The following is a 13,454-nucleotide window of genomic DNA, read 5'->3' on the forward strand; positions in this document are numbered from 1 at the left end:
CAGGAAGCTGAGAGTTCTTCAACGTGCAACTCCTGCAATTGCTGCAAGTCTTCCCAGTCTGCAGGGCAACAAGTGCCTCTAAATGAGGTGCTATTTAAGAGACTCTCTACACTCCTCACCCACTCTGTGAAGCTTTACATCACATCACATCACATCACATCACATCACATCACATCACATCACATCACAGGTGCGAGATGAATAATTTCTATTGGATGAATCTGTACCAGGAAATACACCGTAGGAGAACAATATGTATTTCAACTGCTAATCAGCATCAAGCCCAAAGGAGTAAGTCTGATATAAACCTCTCCAACATGCAGTGCGTGTGGTTACCGGGTTCTCTGCACCTGCTTTCCCTTTTCAGACCCTCTCCCGCTGAGCAGCGCTGCTCAGCTAATGCAGGCACAGCCCATGGGATCCTACCTGGCTCTGCTGTATGCTTCTCTGACAGACACACTGATTCACATTGGGGATGGGGCAGCAACAGCGACGTTCAGCACGTCCTGTTGATGTCTATTCAGCCTGACAGCTAAAGTGGAGCCAGTAATGATACTTGGAGCAGGCACAGATTATCGTAGGTGCTGTATACAAACAGCATGCCCTAGTTCTTTGCAAATGACCCTTGGACTCCCCCTGCTCCTTCATGCAGACAGAAGACTGTCCCATTAGGTCACAGCGGAGAGGAGGAGGAGACGGGGGTGACTGTGAGTGCACTGTGCAGCGCCTACCCCCAAGCCGCAGTCCTTCCAGATGTCTCCAGCCCTGTGTACCACACAAGGGTGTGAGAGCTGCTGTGAGGGCGGGCATGGGTACCCTGCTCTTCGGCGATTTCGCTGGGTCTTTCATCACGAGTATTTTCTTCTTGAATAAGCCAACTCTCGGTTGTGAGAGAGCACAGGATACTTTTCCACGGCATCTTGAGTATTCGAAACTAAGGACAAAAGCTCCGGCTCCGCGGGCTGAAATGCCGGATGTCTCACAACGAGGGGCCGCTTACATACTGCCGGCTCTGCGCCTCTGACACCCCTCGGGTCAGTGGGGGAACGATTCTCCTTAAACCCGCGCAGTTTTAACTCGGGCGGCCGAGCAGAGGCCGGCACCGGGGCCGGCACAGCATTTCCTCGGCTGCGGCTGCGGCCGGGCGGCCCCGGCGCCCTCTGGCGCTGCCGGCGCGGCGGGACAGCCGGGCAAACCCCGCTCCGGCCTGGCGGGAGCCCCTCGGCCGCGGTCCAGCCGGGACACGGCCCCGGGGGAGCGGGGGCTCGGGCTCCACGGGGATGGAGGCTGCAGCGCCCGCCCCGCGGGGAGGGCCGCCGTGCCGAGGGCCTGCCTCTAGTGTGCGTCACTAGGGCTCTCTGGAGAGGAACGAGCCCTACTTACAGGTTTATTTTTTTTCCCCGAGACCCAGATTTCCTAAATCCCAATTCAGTTTAAAAATAGCTCTCAGAAGGATTTCAGCGCCCCCGCCTGTGCGTGGCGTGCGCTGGGGAGCATCCCTCGCGCGGGAGCACCGGCGTCAGGAACTGCAGCAGCTGGGGAAATTCGGCTGCTGGGGGAAAGTGCTGCTAAAGCACAGCACCAAACCCTTCCTGCAGGACCCGCACTGACCGCAGATAAGGCAGCGTTGGTGTGAAAAAGCAGACTTTGGATTTAAACTGAGAAGAAATTCGCACGCTGCGCCATGTGGCAATCAATGTCTGGAAATAGCTCCTTGATCTTAGAGAAGCTCCGTGCAGAGTTTTTACTGAAATTAATAGATCATGCTCAGTTTCATATCAATAGACATGTCTCTACTAATTTCATATGTTAACTAGTTTATTATCAAAATCTCATAAACAGTTATATTCGGAAAAATCCCAAGAACCCACGCAGGGTTAGAGAGCTGAAAATACATAAAAGATTCTATCACTATTACTAGAATGCTAGACACCTTAAACTATTAAACTCACAATATTCTGCAGGTCTGCAATGTGGGAGAATGTAATTTTGCTCAAAGAACACCATCTTAAATTAAAAATGGATTGAGCAAAATCTCAAATACAGCCTTCTAGGTGCTTTCTGAAGTTACATCAGTACAATCTAGAAGGGCTGTGACAGTTCACCTTGGTTGAAGGCCAAAAAGATTTGTTCTTTCACTCATCATAGGGCAGAAAGAATTCCTAATGCTAAGAAGTGAGTTCATGTGATGGTTATATATCACAGTAAAAACAAACAAACAAACCTCCAAAATCCAAACAAACAAAAAAACCCACACACACACTCAGCAACCCGCCCCCCCCCCCCCCCCCCAAACCCTGTAGTTAAAAACACTTAAAACAGAAAAAAAGGATGAAAGTAGAAGGTGGAAGGAAGTAAAAGCCTTTATAGAACCTGTCTCTGTTCTTAAAATCAATGATCAGCACTCAGTACAGCTAGGAAATGTCATCACCCTGGTGTTTCTCAAAAGACTCCCACAGAATTGAGCCAGAATTGATCTGATGGGTCAAGATAATTTCAATATAGCTATTTAAACTTAATATCCTCTTCAAAGAGAAACCCGGGAGGGGTTTCTTCCCCTCTTTATTGGTTTCTTCCAATTCTTTACAATGAATATATTGCAGCTAGAAGTAAACTTTAAAAGCAATATGGATGGAGTCCGCAGTGCACCTTCTGAGCTTCTGAGTTTTCTTCCATTTACTCAGTCAGTATTACTTGATGTAATAAAAATAAAGATATTATTACCTCATGAAACTTCTGCTAAAGGAGGGGGGTAGGGGGTGGGAGAGAGGAGCGAAGAGCAGCAGGAAAAAAAATCTGTGGGTCTGACTGAAGGAATTTTCTTGTGGTGGGGGAGGGTGACTGGGCAGAAATTTTGACCCCCGTCCTGCAATTGGATCCATCAAGCCTGACCTCTGTGCTACTGCAGCGCTTGCTGCGTTCAGAACAACTATGTGGTAAGGCCAGGGCTCTGTACATCTACAACTACCTGGGGATTTGGGACCATCCAGTTTCCTGCTGTGGAGGGAGGATGAATTCACCTCTGTCTAAATTCCAGAAAAGGAGCAAGACTCTTCCATAAAAGAAACTTGCATTTATTTTTAGATGCTCTGTTCTCTCACTCAATCCCATAGAGATCATGCTGAACACAGCATGCCTCCCCTTCTCCAACTACACGTGCCACCCCTTCTCCAACTACCTGCTAACACCAGACCATCACTGCTGAAAAAGTGTGTTCCAAATTTCTCTAATGAGAAAAAACTCACACAAAGTTTGCACCCACTGTTCAGTAGCTGCTGCTGCAGTTGCTAATCCAGCTTTGAGTCTGTTTAAATGTTGCATCCCAGACATGACCTCTGTCAGTGTCTTGTGCATCACTGTGGAGCACAGTGGTTGTTTTTGCCCACCCCTCCCCCCCCCATCCCCCAGATACTTCATTTCTTGGCAACCTCTAAGGGTACAGGACAGGGAAGTGTGCACCTGCAGGTCCACGCAGCTGGACAATGTTCTGAATGCACATGTCCATCCAGAGCTAGGTCTCCTGATTGCTAGAGGAGCTGCACAGAAACTCTGAGACTTCAGCGGTCAGGTACATCAGGTTGGTGTGCAACTGCCTGTGCTCAAATGCCAAGCTTCTCCAGTTCCCAGGAATGACATCAATCACAGGTGGATGAAATCTGGCAAGAGCCGAGAGAAAGTTGATGCATTCCATTATGGATGCCTGCTTTTAGCTGTGCTTTGCCAGGAGACTGACCCACAGGTACACCAGCGGTGCACCACTTGGTTACTTTGGACAGTGACCATTAGCCTCCAGGGCATTTTGTGTGGTGCCAACTCCAGCAGGTGAGAGCTGAGAACAGCTTTTGCTTTGAGGGAGATGAGCAAACCTAATGGGATCATCTCAGGGAAATACTGGCTTGTTGCACTTCTAGGCACATTCAAAACTAGAACCTTAAATATATGTGGAAAAACAAAATAAAAATGTAGGGACTCATAGCATTGTCATTGCTCTGGGGTTTAAAAAGCTCCTGAGCAAAGCCTCTTTGGATCTTCACTCTGGATTGCAAAATTTCAGAGCTAATACACTTCATCTTTTGTTAAATACAGCTGTAAATATATTTCACCGAATCACAGAATATTGTTAATTGGAAGGGACCCACAAGGATCATCAAGTCCAAATCTTAAGTGAATGGCCCATACGGGGATCAAACCCACAGTCTGGGTGTTCAGCAACACCATTCTCTAATCAAGAGAGCTTATCTCAGATTGTTGTGGATTCAATGCATGGAACCAACTGAACTTGAACAAGAAAGTTTACTACAGCCCACAGTTGGCCAGGTACTCTGGGGGCAACCTGCAGCCTGGGTTGTGTGCCTAAGACCACATTCAACTCAGAGTGGGAGGTGCAACAGCTGTGATTGCTGAAGTCCCTTACAGGGGCAGGATCACACATCTCTGTTGAAGCTTCAGAAAGATGCCATTTTCTTTGCGGACATTAACTTCATACTTATCAGGACTCCTGGTGGGAGACTGTGCTTTGCCTCCCATCAGGCGGGGAAGGGAACTGAATTTGATGCATGCAGGATGTCTTAGAGATCTATGTAAAAGTTGTGATAAGTCACTATTTGTTTTCTCTGTTCTGAGATGCTGTGGTTCAGGCAGGATGCTCCAAAAAAATGGCTACAGGACTGGGTTGTGCAACAGGACTGGTTGTCCAGGTAAAGCAAGCTGAGACAGTCTAATCTGTAGACTGGACTTTTTAATGAGTAAGCTCTTCTAAAGAATCAGACAAAATTAAGACATAAAATGCACTTTCATGGATCAGACACTTGAGCACTTTTGAAGTTTCCCAAGCAATCAAGAATGAAAATACCTCAAGAAAAAAATCTAGTATTTTCTAAGATGTTGAATGTCCAGGAGCAATCATGATCTTCCACAAACATCTTGTGCATTCACAGCTCTCCCTGGTTTCAGCAAGTCTGAAAATCAAGCTTCTTGTCAGGGAATCCAAATATGGATTTGGATCCTTGAGTTTAATAGCTTTAATAGTCTAGCCACTGAATAATTAATAGCTCTGCTATTAAGCTGCATTGTAAAGGGCTAATGAATTTTGAGAGAGAAAAAGGAAGGGGTCAGTTAAATATCTTCGGTGATACTGTGTATGAATATCAAGAATTTGCTCACACTGTCTTATCACACAAGTGTTTAAAGAAAGGATTTTCTGGGATTCTTGCTACCATCTCTTAGGACTGTTGTCTCTTGTCCATGATGATTTTATGAAGAAAAAGGGTATATTTCCTCATAACGTGGAGGTGACAAGTTATTACAGGCATAATCTTCTAGCAGTCCTTCTGGTTCATCAGAACTGTCTTCTGACCTGAGAAGAGGAAGAGGAGCAGATACAAAAAGAACTTACTAGAGCATTCATGTAATTTCAGTGTTTCATCCTCCCAGCCTTATCTGGGAAAAGTACTCCCCGGCTTATGGAGAAAATGCTATGAGATGAAGTTTTACTGAGATACAGCTGTTTGCTGTGTTTTTCCATGAAGTTTAGAAGTGTCAGAAGGTGACCTTTGTCTCCACCCTGCCTATGCCTGTCACTCATATTTGCTGAGGACAATGGGTCAGTCAGTAGTTTTTCAAAAAGACTTTGATAAATGAATTAACAGTGACATGCCCTGCAGAAAGAATACAATTATGAGTAATTCCTATAATTAGAATATTCTTCCTGGGAGGAAAGAACTATATAAAATTATTTGGTGTACAATTTGAGCAGCTCTATACTGCTGTGCATCATGATTGATATTGTTTATGTCCCAAAACTAGGAAAAGAGGAGGGGCTGGAAGATTATTACAGTGGGAGAGCAGCATGTTGTGACCAGGTGTATTTAGGAGGGAGAGCATCTGGTACCAAACTGATTCTTGCATTGTTGCAGAAATGCTGTGTGTGTGCTGACTCATGTGTTGTGATTGTGTTTGAGTGGAAGCCTCTGGCTCTACATGATGCCTTTTCCTGGTCCTAAAAATTGAGAGCCAGCCGCAGTTAAGGGACAAGGGGTTTTACCTCGTTATTCAGTAATTCAGATCCCTACGGTGCACCACTTCACCAAGGTGGGGTGCACCCCAATGCACCCCTAGGATAGATGGTGTGTACAATTTATAGACCTGACAAATCAGCATCTCTGAGAGGCAGGCCAATGGGAGGCCTGGATGAACGGTGTGATATTCCCCCATCCATGGAATTCCCCACGGGTGGGCCGAATCTCTGGTTGACAGGATGTGCTCTAGAGAGGACCGTGGTTTCCCAAGACAGTGCAGGGTTTTCTGGCCTCCTCCACAAGGCCTTTAGGGTGTTTGGTCTCCTGGCCTCACAGAACACTAGGGCTATGCTAAGCTACCAGACTTAAGGAATTACAAACATGCATGCCAAGAATACTGAGGATATACAGAAGTCATATATATAGAAGTTATCTATATAAAAAGGTGTGTGTGTGTATGTGTGTGTGTGTGTGTGTGTGTGTATAAAGGTGTATGAGGTGTATGTGTGTATACATATATATATACATATAAAAAAATATAGAAAAAAGGTATATTAAAAAAAAGCCAAAAAAATCATCTTGCTATCAAACACATAATAACCAAAAGGTGGCAAGATAAACATAAGAAAACCTCCACAAACAGAAGCACATATATCTTAAAAATTAACAAGATGTTTGGTTTACTGAAAACCAAAAGGTATTTATAAGTGAATTTAAATTGTATAAAAACACTTCGCAGGAAAAGTATGTTTCCTCACTCAAGAAAAATTCCTAACAAAGACAAAACAAAGTCTGAGAAGGATAATATCCTGGACTAGCTGTAGCTTCTTATGAAAACCACACATTGTACTTAAAACATTCAGAAGCCTATGTCCAAACACACTAAGGCATTTCAGAAGATGTACCTCTGATTCCCGGAATTCTCTGCAGGATAAGCAGTGTAGTTCTCATCTCCAGTAAAAGCCAGGCTGTCCAGGGCATAGGCAGGGCAGAAGTGAGGAGAGCCCGAGGTGAGAACTGGCGAGGTGCTGGCGGGAGCAGCACTGCAGCAGCTGAGCACTGGGTGAAGGTAGCCGGGACTGACGGCAGCGCCTTCCTGGGACGGGTACGGCGGAGGGATGTACTGTACCACTGTGGCACCATGGAAAGTTATAGGCTGGTTAATGCCAGTGAAGACAAAGGACTGTCCGCTTGCAGCCTGGTCAAGTTCCGACGTACTTTCCTCTCTTTCTTTACATGGCTTGCAAGTAAGCATGTTAAATTTACAAACAGCAATCAGAATAAAAGTCACACCGACAGACAGCAGAATAGGCCCTAGTAACTGAGTCCACTCCAGGTGAGTAATGCCATCATATTTGATCCATCCCATCGCAGTGAAAGTGATCCCCACCAGTCCCAAAAACACACCTGAAAAGAGCAAAGTGGTGCCAGCTTTATCCCCATCTGACACCAGGGCATCAGATCTGTTTGGCTGGCAAGGAGTGACAGAAAAAACATTCAAGGAAAAATCTTCTACATTGTTGTTGTTTTGCTCCATTACTGAGTATAATGTATCTTCTCCTTCAAGAAAAAGGGGGCTTGTAAAGGACTTGGCAGAGCATTTAAAGTCGAAGGTTCAGGTTAGTTACAGAAGAACTTTGTGTGTGTATGGTTAACAGAGTCCATCATGTGAAAGAATAAACTTTGCTTGAAAGAACAAAGGTCTGGGAAGTGAAGCCTGAAGCCATCACTAAAGATTTCTTGAATTACCACTATCATTTCCGAAATGGATTCACCCCTGCATGACTGCCTGTCTCCATGTGTTTCTTCTTCTTTAATTTAGCACCCATGATACTGTGCTCATTCTGGATAGCAGAAAAATCAAGCTAAAGCTATTGCAGCTTTTCCTTGGCCCCAGCTAGCTGATGCATCCAACATATGGACAGCATATGTTTAGTCAACAGCAGTGAAGAAATCCTTGCTCTCCACTTCCTGCTCAATTTTCTGCAGGAAAATTCCACATGGCTATTGCTAGGAATGCTTTTCCATGCTCTGAAGCGTGACATTTATAGTCATGCCTGGACCTCTGTTGCAGCTCATTTTGCCGTTAATGGTTTAAAAGAATATCAAAGTACCCTTTCTGATATTTTTCTGGGGCAGCCAGCAGGTGGAGGGTAAGTGGCAACAGGATGACGAATGCTGAGAAGCCTGGGAGAACTGTTGGCTGTGGGAGAAACCTTATTTCAAAACTGCCAAAGCTTTTCAGCTGGTTGAAGTAGTAAAATTACCCTATAATTTCCCCTTAATTCTGGACATTTTTTGTTGCGAATTTAAGGTTTATAGAGAATAATGCCCAAATACCCTGAATAGCACATCACTGCAGGAAAGAGAAAGCATCTCCTGTAATGCTAAACCTGACAGAGTGAGGAATTTTATCCTGTACTCACAGGTACCTAGGATATTTCTTCATATCACAATGAATTATTCTGCTGAACTCGTGTCTCATATATTAAACAGACAGATTATTGAATTTTGAAATTTTCTGTTTCCTAACAGTTTCAGACTAAAGCAAATGCTGTTGAAAGGTTCTGGTAGAATGTATTTGTGTAATTCCTTAATGAGGAAAAGTCTCCAACTACTCTGCCTGTTTGGACTAGCATGGCAGGGTACTACACAGAGGACACTGATTACTGCTCAGGCAGTAGAACACCTACTACTATATCCTGCTACCAGCAGCTCTGAGGAAGCAAGCTTATGAGATTTGTAAGATTAGAAATAGCTCTAGAACTAGAAAATTTACCTTTAAGACTGCTTCTTCAAAGTCAGTAAAAGCGCCGTTAGTCTACTGTGCATTCACCTCACACTGTGTGACAACAGTTCTTTCCTGGAAAGGGTTATTCACCAAATTTGGCACCTTTAGAACTGATACTGAATGCAATTGCAGATGTCTTTCTCATTTTTTAGTGCATAGACCTTGAGGAATATTAGTGCTGGATTCTTTAAAAAGAAGCTGTGAAGCTTCCAAATGCAGCATTATTAGGTCACCCATGTTACCCAGGGCGTTAACAAATTTTCTGACAAATACACTCAACATCAGCCTTTCCCACAACACTACGTCTGGTCAGGATTCTCTGTGCCTCTTGAGCAAACAGACCAGTCTTGCAATGCAGTGGTTTATATGATGACAACTAAACTAGAAAGTGCTGAAATACTAGATAAACTGTCCTTGCACTGGTAATTATAGCCAAAGACTAAATCACCTTTAACCTTACATTTGTTAAACTTAATGGAATGAACTGTTACTGCTCTTTACAAGTCAGGTTTTTCCATACTATGAATCATCCTTCCCACTGCTGAATCTTTCAGGCTTTCCAGCATCCTTTTAAAAACAGCACTATATTATAATAGCTGTCTAGCTAATAGTTTATACAGATGTAGCGTCACCTTGCTCCTTTCATTCATTCAAGAACTCTGCAACTGCTATTTGCAATGGGATTGTGCTGGAGCACTTCCTCAATCCCACAGAGTGGTCCTTAGATCCTGTCTGGAATCAGAATTTTCCAAGTGGGGTGTTGAGTCATCCCACAGCCGTCTCTTTTCCTCTGGTCTAGGACATGACTTCATGTGTTGAGCAAGTGCACAGTAGAGCTGAAGAACACAGGATTCTTTTTTTCCTTCCAAACCTACCTGCCACTTGAACTTTTAAAATAGGATGGAAAACACTCTCCATTTGTCGCGCTAGGATCTACATTAAAATTACTCCTTTCCCTGTAAACTGTCCCCTCTCTGAAAGACAGTTTCCTCTATGCATCCCCATATTTCTCCAATTATTTACCCAGAGAGGGGTAATGCTGCAGTCAGGCAGCTGTCAAGGTCTTAAGAGATTAGTGGATCACACTGATTTTTTTAAGACCAGTGCTTTTCTTCGCAAATAAGTTTGTGTTCTTGGGACTCACTTAAGAATGTCAATATACTAAATGCATCCCTATTACCTGGTATGACTTCTAAGCAAAAGAGTTTTGTGAAACCAAGGAAAATTGGTCAGAGTGAGGTTTTTTAGAATGAGCGCTGTTTTCAGATCTCAGTACAGTTTTGTTCTCATCTGTTTCAGACCTTACCCTTGAACACAAGCACTGCTTTGTTTTCTGTTCCTCCACCTGATTTTCTATTACCAGTGCAGACTTCCCCTGCTGTGCTTGCTGCTGGAAGCAGGTGCTCTGCACCCCTCAGTTCTCTAACTTGTTTGAAGAGTCGTCCTAGTGAACACTGACAGGCTATCACTTAACCCTTTTTTCTTCTCCTTATGTTACCTATTTTTACACAATTGTTCACATCATCAGCCTCTTGTAGGAAGGTTTTATTTTCTTACATGCCAGTTATATAAGCAGGGACTTAGTCGAAGAACATGCAAAAGAAGCTGCACAACACATGGTATTGCACAATCACTAGCTTTAAAAAAAGTAAGTACAAATTATCAGTCCATAATTTAGGGAGATTAAGGAGTCAGTGGTTTGAGTTAGTGGGACCTTTTCCTAGAGAAAGGTAACACACATGGTGTCTTTAGTAGAATATGTGAATTACATGTGTAAGAGCAGTACATGAAGAACCACTGTGGGTGGGCCTTCATCCCTGAACTACTGCACTGCCAGCCTCAAAGCACAAAGAAATTGTGAGGAGCAGGTTCAGCCAGCTGTCCACAACCGCATTTACCAGCAAGGTAGCTTTATATGCTCTGGAAAATGTTGTCTTGTGAGTGGGCACACCAAAATGAAGGGTATTCCATGACTAAGTGTTGAGATACCTGCATATGTGATAGAGGGGGAAAGCACTGAAGTCTGGCATGTTCAGTGCAGAATATGGGGGTATTGGCACTACAAGTCATGACTCTGAAGAGATAGGATGGAAAAGGGATAAATGAATCCAGCAACACTAGCCAGAAAGGGCAAAGATGGGTGTGTGATAGCACCACCCCCTTGTGATAGCAAGCACTGCTATCACAAAAACATAGCAACATTGCAAAGACCTGTGCAATCTCAGTTTTTCAGATGAGTTAACTGTTCATTTTTTTAGCTGCTCTTGATGTAGGAAGAAGGAATTTTCCTAGAGAAAAGGTATTAATTTATACTTTTGTGAATCCCTCATATGCAAAGGATTGCAGTGTTGCAGTTAGAAGCAGAGCAGCATCAGTGGAGGCAGCAAGGAAAAAAGACCTTCACTTAGAGAGGGCAAGCAACCCTTACCTTCCACTTTGCCTGTATAAGTAAGTGTGAATCAGTAACCAACTTGATTTGCTCACTAGCATTTGTATGTCAAACACTTAAGCTAACCTTAGAGTAGAAAGAGGGTTATAGCACCATTAGTGGGACAGTAAAGTATCTCACTTCCTCAATAAAAATGCTATTCTGTATTATTTTAAGCTACTTTTATCGTTTTACAAGGTGTTGCTTCCTTTCTAATACAGACATTTCACTCCTACTCCCCACATGAAAAATTCCTCCCTCTACTGCCATTCACCCAGTGGCAGCCTTCAGTGGTGAGGGCAGACTTGGTAGCCTCTTACTCACATTTTCTGACCTTGCTGCAACAGACTTCAACAGCACAGTCGGCAAATACTGTTGCACCGGCTAGGTTAACTACTTCAGTGCTGAGCAGCTTATGGAGAGGCACCAGCATATCCACTGAGTTTTCAAGTAATGATTTTCTAAGTCAAAACCAGAAGATGCTAATACAGCTGTAAACGGATCAATTTCCTAAGCATCTTCTCAAAATCATAGAGAGATAAATTCTGTTTTCAATCCTTGTTTTCAGTGATAACACCAATCCTTCTCAAGATGCTGAGTCTGAAGTCAGGTCAGTAGCTTTCTGAACCATGTGAAGACTGCTTTTTAAGAAATAAAGTGATCCATACTGAAGACTCTGCAGGAGATGATCAAAATACAACAACCTTTAAGGAAAACAAGATTATGTTTCTGTTACAGATAACTCAGATGAATCAACATATTCTGCTTGATTTTTCTGGTCTCTTGGGAACATCTTGGGAAGAACCAACTGAGCAAATTGGAGGCAGAATAAAAGATTGATACTTTTTCAGTTCACCACCAGATGCAACTGATTTTTTAGTTTTTTTAAGATGGTGAAATATTTCCAGATTTGTGAAAACACATTTTGATATTTAGCCTTTTCAGAAAATGAGTGTTCTAAACAACAGGATAAAGCTAACATGGGCTTTGTTGCATGGGATATTTCCAGTAAAATACTCCAGCTTTGTTCTTGTTACATGATAGAAGGATAATTTGAGAGAGAAAAAGGCTCCTTAGACACGTGCAAAGCTATGTATGCACGAATCATGCATGGCAGTGGGCCCCACTGTTTAAACAGTAGGAGCAAAAGCTTAAAAAAATAATCACAAAGACGGCAAACTACAGCTTGTATTGCAGATTGCGTATAAGGAGAAACATCCTTGAAAAACTCACTAGGTAAAAAATGTTTGAGAGAAGAAAGGACAAAATGCCTACTGGCTTTTGTGGATTCCCTTTCTTCATACAGACATTTCCAATGGCTGAGTCATGCCAGTTTAATCAGCTCCCACATAGTAAATCTCCCTCTGTGCCGTGTTTGCTCATTACTCTGTATGCATAAGCCCCTCAGCTCTACTGCTGGCTAAATATACTTCCCTCACTGGCTGGTTTGTTTTTGTGTGGCTGCACAAAGAGCTGTCCTGGTGTAACTGAGGGAATGACACAGAATTGGAAATAAATGGCAAATGCAGGAGCTCCTGAACATCTCTCTAAAGCAGTCAGCAGGTGAGATGCACGTTCATAGCAAGATGACAAAAACGCAATCACCTTTCCCTAGGCACAGGAGGGAATTTAAATTCTTAATTCAGTCTGGCATCCTGTTCAGTTAAGTTCTCTGAAATTCAGCATAGTGGATGATAAGTGGAGATGTAACTGAGGTCCCAAGGCACACTGCTGTTCAGAGACTCAGCTGAACAATTCAGAGATGACTCTTACAAAAAGTTTTAATGCTGGCAAATTCACCAGGCTGAACCAAGCCCAAAGTGTAGCCCTGCAACTTTTCTGGGCACAGAATCCAACCTGTTTTTCTCAAACAGCAGTTGGAGCATTGTAAGATGTCAAACATAGTAGCAATTCAGTTCTTCCTAATTATCTTTGCCTACTACAAGCTAATCCTTTAGTTTGGGAACAGGTGCAAACAAACACAAAATAGAATTAGAACCTCCACCCTGAAGGCAGGCCACTACCACTACCCTAGGGTAGCAGTAGGATGGAAGAGCTAAGAGGGTTGAATTTCTGAAGGGTTTGTCAAGTGTTATGTCAGCTAAAAACATTTTTTGCATGGGTTTCCACAAAACCACCTCTCCTGCATCTGCTGATAAGTAATGTCTGCACCTCGAAGATACCATTGCTTTGTGGCACTCACTGTCACACACCTTGT

The 13,454-nt window shown here is 43.5% G+C and overlaps 1 protein-coding gene across 1 annotated transcript; it reads right to left on the reverse strand.

The window, feature by feature from the left end:
- Nucleotides 1–5,253: 5,253 nt before the first annotated feature.
- Nucleotides 5,254–7,554, reverse strand: TMEM174 (transmembrane protein 174; the record flags this gene model as incomplete). Its single annotated transcript, XM_084225921.1, has 2 exons — nucleotides 5,254–5,356; nucleotides 6,923–7,554. 2 exons carry the CDS (start codon nucleotides 7,552–7,554, stop codon nucleotides 5,254–5,256), a joined length of 735 nt encoding a protein of 244 aa, XP_084082047.1.
- Between the last annotated feature and the right edge of the window lie 5,900 nt (nucleotides 7,555–13,454).

Source organism: Fringilla coelebs (assembly GCF_963513975.1).
Source record: "Fringilla coelebs genome assembly, chromosome: Z".
NCBI classification, from domain to species: Eukaryota; Metazoa; Chordata; class Aves; order Passeriformes; family Fringillidae; genus Fringilla; species Fringilla coelebs.